The sequence below is a fragment of the Callionymus lyra genome, chromosome 16, assembly GCF_982586985.1.
Source record: "Callionymus lyra chromosome 16, fCalLyr1.hap1.1, whole genome shotgun sequence".
NCBI classification, from domain to species: Eukaryota; Metazoa; Chordata; class Actinopteri; order Syngnathiformes; family Callionymidae; genus Callionymus; species Callionymus lyra.
The window spans coordinates 3,758,537-3,775,409 of NC_141833.1; the positions used below are offsets into that span (position 1 = coordinate 3,758,537).

At 37.2% G+C, this 16,873-nt stretch overlaps 1 protein-coding gene across 2 annotated transcripts; it reads left to right on the forward strand.

Moving 5' to 3' along the window:
• Positions 1 to 1,235: 1,235 nt before the first annotated feature.
• Positions 1,236 to 16,315, forward strand: hhatla (hedgehog acyltransferase like, a). 2 transcript variants are annotated; one of them, XM_087811691.1, is made up of 13 exons: positions 1,236 to 1,398; positions 4,829 to 4,955; positions 6,522 to 6,589; positions 6,660 to 6,773; positions 7,096 to 7,116; positions 12,882 to 13,076; positions 13,130 to 13,339; positions 13,412 to 13,583; positions 13,670 to 13,814; positions 13,882 to 13,917; positions 13,990 to 14,191; positions 14,825 to 14,966; positions 15,665 to 16,315. In XM_087811691.1, exons 2-13 carry the CDS (start codon positions 4,850 to 4,852, stop codon positions 15,784 to 15,786), a joined length of 1,533 nt encoding a protein of 510 aa, XP_087667817.1. In that variant the 5' UTR covers positions 1,236 to 1,398; positions 4,829 to 4,849; the 3' UTR covers positions 15,787 to 16,315. The 2 variants fall into 2 exon arrangements, with proteins under 2 accessions (XP_087667817.1, XP_087667818.1); XM_087811692.1 differs by lacking the exon at positions 7,096 to 7,116.
• Positions 16,316 to 16,873: the final 558 nt, after the last annotated feature.

Sequence of the window (16,873 nt, forward strand, 5' to 3'; positions counted from 1 at the left end):
GAAATAACATTCAAAACGTTATCTATGGATATTAAAAATCATAATGATTAATTAATAATTGTTTAAGCATTATTATTATACATGTTCTTATAATATAAATCAGAGAAGAACTATGTACAAAATATGGACATACTATTTTATTTTATTTTATTTTAAGTGTAATGAATTGCTATGAAGTAGTGAGGAGAAAACCACCAGAAAACAAAGAACCTTAAAAAAAATAGATATAATGTCATATAGAATAATAATTATTTAGATGAAAAATGACATGCATTTCTACGTGATAAGATGAATATTTAAACTAATTGTTGCCACTTAAATCAAAGGATTGCATGAGAACAGGAGAGCACTTTGTTTTCCTAATGGAAAAAAACATAAAACTAATAAGTGTGTATTGCATATAAAACATAGTAAAGTACAATGAGTAATGGAGATTAGCTTTTTGCAAGATTCTGATTTGTAAATTGTAATCACAAAAGTTGTTAGGCCTATAATGACATGGAACTAACGCGTCTTTTTCATATGGCTCTCTCTAGCGGTTAGCGTTTGGTACTACAAGCGCAACAGCAATATATTTGTTTTTATTCCAAGTTGGAAAAAAAGTTTTCATTCAGTAGCTTTTTAGGTTCATCATTAGTAAAACAGTCGTTACTCATTCACGTCACTTCACTTTATCCTACTTTCATTTAATTTTATTTTCCATTTTTTTTAATTCCAAGCTTCTTTTCTTTCCTTTTTTCATCTGGCGGGAACGTTTACAATTTGTTTTTGGAAGTTTGTGAGTTGATTTCTACACTATTTTGTCATCAAACTATTTCATTTTGTCAGTGTGACCAAGTCTAATTTAAGTGACAAAGGAATACATTTTTGGTTATATTAGTGGGCGAGGAATATAAATTGTCAAACGGAATATTGGCAATGGCTCTGTTGAAGGAGTGAGTGACAAAAAAAAGAAAGAAAAAAGTAGCTGTATCTGTTCTAAAATATCTGAGTGGAAATGTATTCGTGCACTGGCCACTCGATTGATCTAGAAAACTGGGTCAGTTGAACAGCAATCCATATAGACACAAAATGGAAAACAATAAATATTTAAATTCAGTTTAACAAAGGATTTAAAAAAGTGTTCACGCTCTCAGTGTCGGACCACCCCTCAGAGTGCTGCAGTGGAGGAAGATATATATATATATACACCCCCTCTCCACAGCCCCCTCCTCCTCCTAGAAAGTCTGCATCGTCCTAACTGGCTGAAGCTGGTGATCGCAGGCAGCAGCGAGCCCCTGCAGGACGGATGAAGTAGAGACCACCACCACTGCCAGCCCAGATTCCCTCAATTTTCTTCTCAACCTAAAGAAGTCCAACTCTTCCTTTGTCATCTAGGCTTTGTGAGGCAAATACAAGGTTTGTGAGCTTGTTTGTTTGTGTGTTTGTGTTAACATCTTCAACTCAGACCAGTTTGTTTTCAACGTTGGACCTTAGTTAATATGCAGGGGGCTGAGCAGGGGTCTTTGTTATTCCAACTTCTTCTGATTCGACCCAAAGTCTTGAAGCTCACGCAGTAGACGCAGGTGCAACTTTCTCCATCAGCTCTAATCTCTGTCGCTGCTCACTTCCTGCACCATTCTTTGTGGGTGTTATTGCTCTGCTTGAGTGCAGTGTCTCCAGATCACATAGCAGTGCAGCTGCTTTGCGGCTCTCCAGAGCAACTGCACTGCTATAATAGGAAGTAGAGGTAAAGTTGCACCGCTGACACCGCTCTTTCTCTGCACAACTATTTCAGTCCCTGTCCCGTCACTCCTTCTGACTCTCTGGACATATGTCAAAAAGTAACAATCCGCCACATGAAGGGATGCTGTTGACATGTAGTTGATTGACAATAATGTTTCAGAACAAAAAACAAAAATAATCACTGGATGTTATTCAGTTATGAGATTTTTGTTGTGATAAAATGCTTTATTGGCAAAAAACAAAGTTCACTTCCTAAAATCACTTATTAAAAATTTAAAACTGTAATTATTGAGAGGGATAATATTTAGTTTTACTGAAAAGTGATAGATTTATTGCACCTACTTATCATCAGCTGTTCCAATTGGTCATTTATTAAATTAACAATTGGAATGTTTAAGCTAACATTAGAGTGTTAGTCACATACATATTATTTTTAACAAAAAAAAACAAAGAACAAGCTCATGTAGTTACCATATTTGTCTCGAAGTAAATAAAATAAACATGGAAACAGGCTTTGATAAATCATTATCAAATAAACTATATATCTAAAAGGTCAATAGTTTTGTTGTTCTTTTGTTTTGGGAATAACATTTATTATTTCAAATATCTTTCATTCAATTTCAGATCTGCAATGGAATTGTGATGAAGCTTCATGAGACATTAGCATCATTTTCCAAAACTCAGTTGATTGAACTGTGTGTTTAAATGACACGAAGTTTCAATAAATTACTGCAGTTGCTCACAGTCAAAGATTATACAGCAAAGAGTGTCATCTAGTTTAATCTGAAAAACAGGCCAAGCTTCATTTAGCTCATCTCTAAATTTAAAACACACGGTTTAGGTTTATAATTCACCTACTTTTTCACAGAATAATTATCATTAAACTATATGTTGTGTTTGCGTAGGTCCCAAATGAAGTTTAATTCATTGTTAATGAAGCTTCACAAATCATCATACCTTTTTTCAGTGTCCACAAGATGGCACTCTTTGCAGTATAATATTTGAGGCTTTGAGGAACTATTTCAGCGAAACACCCATGATCTTTAAACAAGATCTTCAGTAGTGTGGCCCTGTGGAGTTTTCTGAAATTAAGTTTTTTCTTTGACTACATTCATCATCCAAAAGTCGAAAGTCGCCATTTATTGATAAAGCATTATATGACAATACATTTAATGATATATAAAATAGTTTTCTCTATGAAACTCCCCCTTTTGTCCAACTGCTTCAAGGCTGAGCGGCAGCTTTTATTTATCTGGCTTTAACAGACAATGTTACATAACTACCTCACTTATGTAATTTACAACCCAATTCTTAACCACCAAGGACCCTCAGATCCTTGCTTAGAGACTATTACGGGGACTGCATCTTAATCAGGGCGCCTCCTTATAATAGTCTGACATCATCCGACTCATTAACTCAATTTCAACCCCATGTGGGAACATTTTACTTCCATCAATGTCTTTAACTTTTATAACTACTACAGTATTGTGTTAAGTAAAGATTGAAAAAGGTTCTCACTATAACATTAGTATTTTTTAATGTCACAGAGTAAGAATGCATGTTTGCAATTGGACGGGTCAACAGTTTAACTGACACCAGAAACAGCAGATGATATTCAAGCCATGGTATCAGTTAGTTTAACATTCAACGCTGTAACACATAAAGGATAGTGTTTGGATGATGAAGCTTCATTAAAACAGTTTTATTATTCTTCAGGATGAGAATATGGCGCTCTTGGATTAAAAAAAATGTGGGGTTTAATTCAAATAGTTGCTAAAAGCATGAGTGTCTTAGTCTTTTTAGTAGTCTTTGAAAATATATGTTAGTTTCATGAAGTCTTACCCGCACATCAATATTTTTACATGTACATAATTATGAAAATATTATTTTTTATTTATTTTAAATGATTGCATGAATTAAGACTCTGGAGTTCTAGGATGAAATTCAGATCTGGATCATTAACACAGAAGCGGTTTTAGTTCAGATAAAATATCAAGTGCACTTGATAAATAAAATGCTTACTTTACAAGAGAAAAAGTGACTTTTCAATACAAATAAATATAAATTCAAGTCAACAATACAAAGGAGTCGAAATATTTGCATGAGTCCAATAGTCCAGAACATTCATTAAACTGGCAATAAAACACAAAAGAAGTGAAAACGAAACTGAATTCCAAGCTGAAGACACTTGAAAAATACATACTTGGGCACCACGGATGATCTAAAGAAAGAAAAAGCTGGAGCCTCTTGAGGGGATTGATGTGTCAGTCGATGAATATCCTTTTTCTGGTGAAGCTCACGCAGATGGTGGAGCTGAAATGGGGAACAAAATAAAAACATAATAACGTATAACATGACCTTTGACCAGTGGTGTCCAAATTCTCTTTACAGTTCATGAAGTGAAAACGATCTCAATCAGAACTTTAATAGAACTATTTCAATACGATATTATGAACCTCCTAATCTATAAACAGGAAAAAAAAGTTGGCAGTATTGAGGATTTAACATCAACACCTAGCAACTTAACTATGTGGGTATTTTTTTACTCGTGTGATCTTGTTATTAAAACGCTTATGTCACATTTTAAAAGTTTGCACTTTAGATGTTAAATGTCAACAGCATTTTTAAAATATAGTGATGGACCTTTTAAAAATATAAATAGTACCTGATAATCTTCACTCTGGCTCGGGAATGTCTACTTCAGCAAGTCCATGTTTCAGGAGAAATAGATGAGAGGGTTAGAGGGATATATGTCTCTGAATTTACTGCAATATTTCACAATAATGTGTTTGAATTGTTGCATCATTGTGTTGTGATTTTAAATTATTTATAAGCGTTGAGGAATTTTCCAATTTAACGTTTCATAATCAATAAATAAAACAGGTTGGTTTAAATAAGCATAACAGAAAGCATCATTTAAAAAAGCTATTCTAGAAGTGATGAACTCTCTCACACAGAAGTGCACGTTATATCCAGTAACTCAGAATAACCACTGCACACAACTGTGATGGTGTCTCCTGCTCATCAGGTTCAGGTTTCACACAAATGCTCTTGAGTTTCAGTCTGCACTAACTTCATCTGCTTTCTCTCTCGACCTGTCAAGCTTCCAGTGAGAAGACACATCATGGGGGTCAAGTCTGCCCTGCCCAGATATGAGCTGTATCTCTACACAGTTGTGCTGACCGGGGCCTTGATATGGGCTGGCAGTTGGATATTTGAAGCTTCAATCGGTAAGTGGTGGAACATCGAGCACCACACACTGCAGACGAGTGATTCCTTACATTCTCTTCTTTTGTTAAAGTGCTTTAGATGATTGAATTTGACTTTCATTTGAAAGGTTAGGTAACTATGGATACAAAAGGTTGAATGTTCACACTGGCGAACTCTTCTCTCTTAGCCTCCAATGGACCGATTGTGCTCCAGCACTGTGTCTGATGGTGTCTGTCACAGTCAGATATTTAGATTCTATCTACATTTCTTCAACATTAGGCCTGGCTGTGACCAGTAAAAGATGATGAAGCTTCATGAAGCGTTGTCCTCATTTTTATAGCACACTAAATGACACACTTTTGCTTTATAAACTCTGGCTACAAGCAGCTATAGTTGCAAAACCTACCATACATTTTAAGGCAAGAGCGCCATCTACTGAGTTCAAAAATTATGACACTGCTTTATGAAGCTTCATCAGTCCATCACTAGCAGGAGAGAGATCCTCTGTCTTAACCAGCTGACCATTGGCAACATTTTATTTTTTATCAATTCACTTGATTATAAAATAAGACTGATTCTTTTGATGTAAATAAAACATTAACGTACATAATGATAGTCTAAAAGGACAGCTTTCCAAAATAAAAGTCTGTATTTTTGGGCGCTAATCTATATTCTATGAAAATTGGTACAGTGACAAATAAATTATTAGAGATATAAATATTGCTTGATTTAAAAGTACGTTTTTTTAATGAATAATTGAACAAGATTATAAGAAAAAACGATGGTAAAAAGACTAAGAAAACCTCAAAATAATTTAAAATTATCAAAGACTGTCGTAACATCAAAAAAAAATAGATTATAGTAGTTAAGATGTAAATTACAGTATCTTAAATTTATATCAATGATGGTGTTCCTTTTTTAATCTCTCTCACTGTGTATGATTGCAGTAGACAGTTTTGTATTACTGTCTGTAAACAACACATATATGTAAGCCAATTCCAACTTTTAAAACCCTTTAGACCATTAAGACTTGTTAAAAAGTGCTTTTGTTTTATAGAGTCAAATGTTTTTTTGTCTTTTGGAAAATGTCAAAATGACCCTAGATAATGACGTGCTTTGCCAGCTTCCAGAGGATAATATCATGAAACTTTGTTCCCCAGCGTCCACTAGATGGCACTCTTTGCTGTATAATATTTGAGCAACTTTTATGAAGCAACATGAGCATATTGTTAAGAAACATAAGTAAGTTTGATTCTGCTCAGTAGCATTTGAGATGTGTTTTGATGTAAAAACCCAGATAAACCTTTTTTTTTCCCGAAATGCGAAACAATCTGGAAGTTTGAGAACATCTACAGTGCTGCAGTAAGGACTCACAAAATTGACAACACTAATGGCTTTAGGAATGAATATTAAATGGGAATGAGGATTCTCATCAAGCCATAAGATCGACTAAAAGACCTATTGTTCCTGACTTTCTTTATGAGTGTCATAGCATCTCAAATGAAGGGCGCCACCTAGAGTATGATGATGCTCACTTCAAATGATTCCCTCAAACACCTGCTGAGCGAGTCTTTTCTCTTCCTCAGAGAACGCGAACAACAAAGCCTTCAGACAGACTGTGAAACCAGGATGGCATTACTTTGGCAGGAAGATGGTTTGATGCTCATTTCTTCACCCATCTCTCAAGCATTGGTCACTCACTCTCTCTCCTCAACTATTCACAGGACGTGACGGACTTCGAATGGATGATGTGGTTCTCAACATTCCGCAACCACATCCTTTTTGCGCTTACTGGACACGTGATCTTTGCAAAGATCTTCACTTTGGTAGCTTCAAAGGTGCGTGTGTGTTTCCATGCTCGCAACACATGTGTACAGAGGTGGTCAGTTGACAATCAAATCCTATGTTTATGTCTTTGAGCTACTTCACAGTCAGCAGTAACAAGAAAGAAGACCTTCCCAATAATGTCTCCTTAAGTACCCTAAAGTCTAAATTTCAATTTTCTAAAAAGCCTTACAGGTAAATTATTATTAGAGATAGTTTCAATTGTAATGACTGTAAAATGATAGTAATCATTTTTACCATAATTCATTTAACCTGGTCTAGATTTCAATGTGTCTTAAAAGTGATTCTCTGTCTTGTTTCATGCTCACACGGAAGATTGAAATAGATGGATGTAAGGTAACATTAGTAAACCTCTTAATGTTCCTCCAGTCCATTCTATTAGATCACATCTTCTACTAGACCTCCATCATCAGTGTTGTTACTGACCATCATCAGTGTTGTTACTGAACATCATCAGTGTTGTTACTGACCATCATCAGTGTTGTTACTGAACATCTTCAGTGTTGTTACTAAACATTATCAGTGTTGTTACTGACCATCATCAGTGTTGTTACTGAACATCATCAGTGTTGTTACTGAACATCATCAGTGTTGTTACTGACCATCATCAGTGTTGTTACTGACCATCATCAGTGTTGTTACTGACCATCATCAGTGTTGTTATTGAACATCATCAGTGTTGTTACTGACCATCATCAGTGTTGTTACTGAACATCATCAGTGTTGTTACTGAACATCATCAGTGTTGTTACTGAACATCATCAGTGTTGTTACTGAACATCATCAGTGTTGTTACTGACCATCATCAGTGTTGTTACTGAACATCATCAGTGTTGTTACTGAACATCATCAGTGTTGTTACTGACCATCATCAGTGTTGTTACTGACCATCATCAGTGTTGTTACTGAACATCATCAGTGTTGTTACTGAACATCATCAGTGTTGTTACTGAACATCATCAGTGTTGTTACTGAACATCATCAGTGTTGTTACTGAACATCATCAGTGTTGTTACTGAACATCATCAGTGTTGTTACTGAACATCATCAGTGTTGTTACTGAACATCATCAGTGTTGTTACTGACCATCATCAGTGTTGTTATTGAACATCATCAGTGTTGTTACTGAACATCATCAGTGTTGTTACTGAACATCATCAGTGTTGTTACTGACCATCATCAGTGTTGTTACTGACCATCATCAGTGTTGTTACTGGACATTATCAGTGTTGTTACTGACCATCATCAGTGTTGTTACTGACCATCATCAGTGTTGTTATTGAACATCATCAGTGTTGTTACTGAACATCATCAGTGTTGTTACTGAACATCATCAGTGTTGTTACTGACCATCATCAGTGTTGTTACTGAACATCATCAGTGTTGTTACTGACCATCATCAGTGTTGTTACTGAACATCATCAGTGTTGTTACTGACCATCATCAGTGTTGTTATTGAACATCATCAGTGTTGTTACTGAACATCATCAGTGTTGTTACTGAACATCATCAGTGTTGTTACTGAACATCATCAGTGTTGTTACTGAACATCATCAGTGTTGTTACTGAACATCATCAGTGTTGTTACTGAACATTATCAGTGTTGTTACTGACCATCATCAGTGTTGTTACTGAACATCATCAGTGTTGTTACTGAACATCATCAGTGTTGTTACTGACCATCATCAGTGTTGTTACTGAACATCATCAGTGTTGTTACTGAACATCATCAGTGTTGTTACTGACCATCGTCAGTGTTGTTATTGAACATCATCAGTGTTGTTACTGACCATCATCAGTGTTGTTACTGACCATCATCAGTGTTGTTATTGAACATCATCAGTGTTGTTACTGACCATCATCAGTGTTGTTACTGAACATCATCAGTGTTGTTACTGACCATCATCAGTGTTGTTACTGAACATCATCAGTGTTGTTACTGACCATCATCAGTGTTGTTACTGAACATCATCAGTGTTGTTACTGACCATCATCAGTGTTGTTACTGAACATCATCTATGTTGTTACTGACCAGCATCAGTGTTGTTACTGAACATCATCAGTGTTGTTACTGAACATCATCAGTGTTGTTACTGAACATCATCAGTGTTGTTACTGAACATCATCAGTGTTGTTACTGACCATCATCAGTGTTGTTACTGAACATCATCTATGTTGTTACTGAACATCATCAGTGTTGTTACTGAACATCATCAGTGTTATTACTGAACATCATCTATGTTGTTACTGAACATCATCAGTGTTGTTACTGAACATCATCTATGTTGTTACTGAACATCATCAGTGTTGTTACTGACCATCATCTATGTTGTTACTGAACATCATCTATGTTGTTACTGAACATCATCAGTGTTGTTACTGAACATCATCTATGTTGTTACTGAACATCATCAGTGTTGTTACTGACCATCATCTATGTTGTTACTGAACATCATCAGTGTTGTTACTGAACATCATCAGTGTTGTTACTGAACATCATCAGTGTTGTTACTGAACATCATCAGTGTTGTTACTGAACATCATCAGTGTTGTTACTGAACATCATCAGTGTTGTTACTGAACATCATCTATGTTGTTACTGAACATCATCAGTGGTGTTACTGAACATCATCTTTGTTGTTACTGAACATCATCAGTGTTGTTACTGACCACGTCATCAGTGTTGTTACTGGCCATCATCAGTGTTGTTACTGACCATTATCAGTGTTGTTACTAAACATCATGAGTGTTGTTACTGAACATCATCAGTGTTGTTACTGAACATCATCAGTGTTGTTACTGACCATTATCAGTGTTGTTACTAAACATCATGAGTGTTGTTACTGACCACCATCAGTGTTGTTACTGACCACGTCATCAGTGTTGTTACTGAACATCATCAGTGTTGTTACTGAACATCATCAGTGTTGTTACTGAACATCATCAGTGTTGTTACTGAACATCATCAGTGTTGTTACTGAACATCATCAGTGTTGTTACTGAACATCATCAGTGTTGTTACTGAACATCATCAGTGTTGTTACTGAACATCATCAGTGTTGTTACTGACCATCATCAGTGTTGTTACTGAACATCATCAGTGTTGTTACTGAACATCATCAGTGTTGTTATTGAACATCATCAGTGTTGTTACTGACCATCATCAGTGTTGTTATTGAACATCATCAGTGTTGTTACTGAACATCATCAGTGTTGTTACTGACCATCATCAGTGTTGTTACTGAACATCATCAGTGTTGTTACTGAACATCATCAGTGTTGTGTTACTGAACATCATCAGTGTTGTTACTGACCATCATCAGTGTTGTTACTGAACATCATCAGTGTTGTTACTGAACATCATCAGTGTTGTTATTGAACATCATCAGTGTTGTTACTGACCATCATCTATGTTGTTATTGAACATCATCAGTGTTGTTACTGAACATCATCAGTGTTGTTACTGAACATCATCAGTGTTGTTATTGAACATCATCAGTGTTGTTACTGAACATCATCAGTGTTGTTATTGAACATCATCAGTGTTGTTACTGACCATCATCAGCGTTGTTACTGACCATCATCAGCGTTGTTACTGAACATCATCAGCGTTGTTACTGACCATCATCAGTGTTGTTACTGACCATCATCTATGTTGTTACTGAACATCATCAGTGTTGTTAATGAACATCATCAGTGTTGTTACTGAACATCATCAGTGTTGTTACTGACCATCATCAGTGTTGTTACTGAACATCATCAGTGTTGTTACTGAACATCATCAGTGTTGTTACTGAACATCATCAGTGTTGTTATTGAACATCATCAGTGTTGTTACTGACCATCATCAGCGTTGTTACTGACCATCATCAGCGTTGTTACTGAACATCATCAGCGTTGTTACTGAACATCATCAGTGTTGTTACTGACCATCATCAGTGTTGTTACTGACCATCATCAGTGTTGTTACTGAACATCATCAGTGTTGTTACTGAACATCATCAGCGTTGTTACTGAACATCATCAGTGTTGTTACTGAACATCATCAGTGTTGTTACTGAACATCATCAGTGTTGTTACTGAACATCATCAGTGTTGTTACTGAACATCATCAGTGTTGTTACTGAACATCATCAGTGTTGTTACTGAACATCATCAGTGTTGTTACTGAACATCATCAGTGTTGTTACTGAACATCATCAACGTTGTTACTGACCATCATCAGCGTTGTTACTGAACATCATCAGCGTTGTTACTGAACATCATCAGCGTTGTTACTGAACATCATCAGTGTTGTTACTGAACATCATCAGTGTTGTTACTGAACATCATCAGCGTTGTTACTGACCATCATCAGTGTTGTTACTGAACATCATCAGCGTTGTTACTGACCATCATCAGCGTTGTTACTGACCATCATCAGCGTTGTTACTGACCATCATCAGTGTTGTTACTGACCATCATCAGTGTTGTTACTGAACATCATCAGTGTTGTTACTGACCATCATCAGTGTTGTTACTGAACATCATCAGTGTTGTTACTGAACATCATCAGTGTTGTTACTGAACATCATCAGTGTTGTTACTGACCATCATCAGTGTTGTTACTGAACATCATCAGTGTTGTTACTGAACATCATCAGTGTTGTTACTGACCATCATCAGTGTTGTTACTGAACATCATCAGTGTTGTTACTGAACATCATCAGTGTTGTTACTGAACATCATCAGTGTTGTTACTGAACATCATCAGTGTTGTTACTGAACATCATCAGTGTTGTTACTGAACATCATCAGTGTTGTTACTGACCATTATCAGTGTTGTTACTGAACATCATCAGTGTTGTTACTGACCATCATCAGTGTTGTTACTGAACATCATCAGTGTTGTTACTGAACATCATCAGTGTTGTTACTGACCATCATCAGTGTTGTTACTGAACATCATCAGTGTTGTTACTGAACATCATCAGTGTTGTTACTGAACATCATCAGTGTTGTTACTGAACATCATCAGTGTTGTTACTGACCATCATCAGTGTTGTTACTGAACATTATCAGTGTTGTTACTGAACATCATCAGTGTTGTTACTGAACATCATCAGTGTTGTTACTGACCATCATCAGTGTTGTTACTGAACATCATCAGTGTTGTTACTGAACATCATCAGTGTTGTTACTGACCATCATCAGTGTTGTTACTGAACATCATCAGTGTTGTTACTGAACATCATCAGTGTTGTTACTGAACATCATCAGTGTTGTTACTGAACATCATCAGTGTTGTTACTGACCATCATCAGTGTTGTTACTGAACATCATCAGTGTTGTTACTGAACATCATCAGTGTTGTTACTGAACATCATCAGTGTTGTTACTGAACATCATCAGTGTTGTTACTGACCATCATCAGTGTTGTTACTGAACATTATCAGTGTTGTTACTGAACATCATCAGTGTTGTTACTGAACATCATCAGTGTTGTTACTGACCATCATCAGTGTTGTTACTGAACATCATCAGTGTTGTTACTGAACATCATCAGTGTTGTTACTGACCATCATCAGTGTTGTTACTGAACATCATCAGTGTTGTTACTGACCATTATCAGTGTTGTTACTGAACATCATCAGTGTTGTTACTGACCATCATCAGTGCTGTTACTGACCATTATCAGTGTTGTTACTGACCATTATCAGTGTTGTTACTGAACATCATCAGTGTTGTTACTGAACATCATCAGTGTTGTTACTGACCATTATCAGTGTTGTTACTGAACATCATCAGTGTTGTTACTGAACATCATCAGTGTTGTTACTGAACATCATCAGTGTTGTTACTGAACATCATCAGTGTTGTTACTGAACATCATCAGTGTTGTTACTGACCATCATCAGTGTTGTTACTGAACATCATCAGTGTTGTTACTGAACATCATCAGTGTTGTTACTGAACATTATCAGTGTTGTTACCATTTTAATAGCGTTGCTGACCATCATTATTGTTGTTGACCATTCATTTTATTGACCATCATTAAGGTTGTTATCAACTTTTAGATGATGCCATTACATCAGCCTGACTGTGGTCCTTCTTGTCCACAGCACAGATCCTTAATCTTTGGCCTGTATGGTAGTTTGGCAGTCCTGGTCACCATGGGATGGACCTACATGGCACTGGTTCTGTCTCATTGCATCGTCCTGTACAGCGTCGCTCTCATCAAGAGGAAGTGGTTGTGTTTGGCGGCAGGTTTGGCGACGCTGGCCTCCCTCAAGTTTGAACCGTACAACTCGTGGCAGGTGAGTCACTGATTGTTTGATTAGAAAAACACGTGAATTGGGTTGTCTGACAGGAAGCACTGGTGACTGGCTCTTTCGACCTGCAAGACATCCTCTTCTACGGCGGCTGCGGCTTCAGCATCATGAGATGCATGAGCTTTGCTTTGGAGAACTGCGAGAGGAAAGAAGGAAACTACACGTTTTTCGACCTGCTCAAGTACAACTTCTACCTCCCCTTCTTCTTCTTTGGTCCCATCATGACCTTCGACAGATATCACGATCAGGTAAAAACACGTTCAAGTCGGAGGAGATCATATGACCACACTGTAAAACACCCGATCATCAATGTGCTCCAGGTGAACAACACCAAACTGATCCGGAAAGACAGAGAACTGTGGAACATCACCACAAAGGCCTTGTTGCACCTCGCCGTCATCCTGGTGGTGGACGTCTTCTTCCACTACCTCTACATCCTGACCATCCCCAATGACATGGAGCTTGTCAAAAAGTTATCTGACTGGAGTCTTGGTGAGCTGGAAATGGGAACAAGATCAATCGTTTTCTTCTGAAATGGTGTCTTCTTTTCACTCATATATTCTGTGTTGCTCTGACAGCTGGTTTGGCTTATTCCAACCTGGTGTACGACTGGGTGAAGGCAGCTGTAATGTTCGGTGTCATCAACACCGTGGCCACCCTGGACCACTTGGACCCTCCTCAGCCGCCGAAGTGCATCACCGCCCTCTATGTCTTTGCTGAGACGTAAGTGTCAGGCTCATGTCAGGTTGATCAAGAGAAGTCGACTGCAGATGTGGATCTTTGTTTTCAGGCACTTCGACAGAGGCATCAACGACTGGCTCTGCAAGTGAGTGTGCAGAAACTGATGTGTATGTTCAAGATGCCTCAAGATTGGTGTGTCTGAGCCGCTGTGTCACAGATATGTTTACGACTACATCGGAGGAGATCATGACAAGATCTTTAAGGAGCTCCTCGCCACCATCTGCACTTTCGCCATCACCACACTCTGGCTGGGCCCATGCGAGCTGGTCTACATCTGGTCCTTCTTCAACTGCTTTGGCCTCAACTTTGAGCTCTGGGTGGCCAAGTTATTCTCTTTCCCCCCTTTTTCAACAATTGAGGTGAGAAAATAACCATGAAATAATGATAACTTTCTTTAACCTCAATTATCCATCTTACTTTATACCACTTTCTTTTTAAAAACTCATTAAGCAACTAGAAACTAGATCAAGTATACGTCGAGAAAAGTCCAATTAAAGGGTGGCGACCATCCATCCACCAGATTATCAAACTACAGGGTGGTGAGGCACAATCTCCTCAACATATATTTGGCCTACCCTGGTATCTCTGCCCATTTTGGAAAAAAAGATCAACCTCAACTGTGAGAGGAGTAATCTTACTTCAAAGGAAAGTCCAGACATCCTTGTAAACTTCCTTAAAGACTGATAAAGAGACCCTATAAATGGGGTCACTGAACCTACTCATCTGTCAAGTTTGATCGTTTCTTTACTCCTGATCCAAACCCAAAGATTGTTCAACTCTTGCAAGTGAGAACGGATCTCTACTCCCACCCAGGCATGTTTGGAGGAAATCATTTAATTTCTGCTTGTTCAAATCCAGCATAATTGAAGGTTTTGATCTGACGGAGCCAATATCACCACATCGTATCACAATATATGATTGTTTTTCTATGTTGTTTCTCTTAAACTCAATATTGCTGTAAGATAGTGATGAGGTACACACTCTGATTTCAGCGTGTTATGGGGGAGGCCATGTCGCGCAGGATCAGGGGGGTCTTCAATGCCGCCAACTTCTGGGCCATCGTTCTCTACAATGTTCTGTCCCTCAACAGTTTGGAATTTGCCAAGATGGTAGGAAGAAGACTGATTTTCAAAGGTATGTAGGTGATCCACAACAATCTTACATATTACATTTTTTATTCAACGTCTTCAACTTCTATTAAACAGTCCTTTTTTTAATAACTGCCCTACACCACTTTCTTGAAGAGGCATGTGCTCAACAAAAGCAGTTTTACCACCTTTTTTCTATTCTGATTGGACCACCAAATTTTCAAAATTCAATGTCTCACCTTTATGTGTTGATTTTGAATTTTGACTTCAGATTAAGACACCGGATTCAAGTGTTTTTTCACCCAAAAATGTACATTCAATCATTTTCTACCTACCCTCATGTTGACTAAGGGTTGGGATTATTCTAGGGAGTAATCTGTTAATTTATAGTTATAGGCAAAACGTGCAAGTCCATTTTAATGAAGTGACTGGAGCTCAGTTGTCTTTGTCTTCATCTTCGTACAAAACACTTAAAAATATTAAGTATAAGTATTGATGGACTGAAGCATTTTCAGAGCCCACTAGATGGCCCTCTTTTATGTATAATATTTGTCTTTCAGCAACTATTTTTAATAATTTCGAAGTAAAGACTTCCATCTACTGAGCTAGGACAATGATGACAGGGTTTAAATAACAGCCCACTGTTGCTTTGCAAGCAATGCAGAAGATATTCAACATTAATAGACAATGACAGTAATAAATAAAAAGGATTAGTTGACTGTTGTTTGTTTGGTTCCTGTACAGGTTTCCCAGTGTCCACCCTGTCAGTGCTGCTGGTCACCTACTGTGGAGTGCAACTCGTGAAGGAAAGAGAGCGTCGCCAGGCTCTGCTGGAGGAGGCAGAGAAGAAGGAAAAAGCTGATTAAAGAAGTTTTGGGGTTGCGGAAACAGACAAAGTGCCAGCACATGAATCGTTCACAAATCTGTGGTGCTTCTGAAGAGAGACTCAGATCAAGTCTTGCAAGTGCACCTCAGAAGATTTGTATTAGCTCACCGAGAATGTTAGCAGCGTTGCATTGAAGGGGAAACAACATTTCCTGTCATAATGTCTCATCTTTTCTACTTCATCAGTGTCTTAAAGGAGCGAAACTTGAAAAAAAAAACCAACTTGATATCAAGGCCTGCTGAGTGAGCAAATATCAAAGCTAAATGAGTAAAAAGGTGCTGAGAAAGTGTTTGCCTTGCTCTTGCTTGACTTTGCTGCCACTGAAAAAAACATGTATTGTTCTACTGACTGGGAATGTCCATAATTTGATACTGCTGAAGCTGTCTTTGCTGTCAGGCCATTTGATAGTTGGAGATTATTTGTATTAATCGTTTTTCCTTAACCTATATATAATAAATATTGAGGGTGAATGTTTGCAATAATTAAAATAAAGTATAGATTCTCCTGGAGTCTGAGAGTGACCATCAAACTCGAGTTCAACATTTTTTTTATTTGTTCATTAGTGAAGGGAAAATAATGAAGTGAATCCTTCATTTAAAATAGATAATAAACAGATTTTAATCAAATCAAAGTGTCAGTGCAAATAATATTGACAAAACACATTTTGAGGAAACTTCTATCTTATTAAGACGCTGCAAAATATTGTATTATACTGTATGTATGAATGCAGTCTTACACATTTAAAAATCGATTTAACTTACTTACTTACTAAATATATTACACAAAAATAAGAATAACGCAGTTCACCCGTGACAGTAACTTTTTTTGGGCCCCGCTGAATTCCATCTGAATTCCACCAGGGGGCGACTTGTTCGTCATAATAATCGTTGTGACCTTTTGTACGGTGGCCTGAAAGTGGAAATATAATCTGCACGCTATTGATACTAAAATACAAATTTACAAAACAATAAACTCAATGTGCTAAGAAAGCATTCGGATGATGTCTAAGAAAAGTCTACTACGGATTCATAGGTAAAACAAAACAAAAAAAATTGTGCCTACAGATT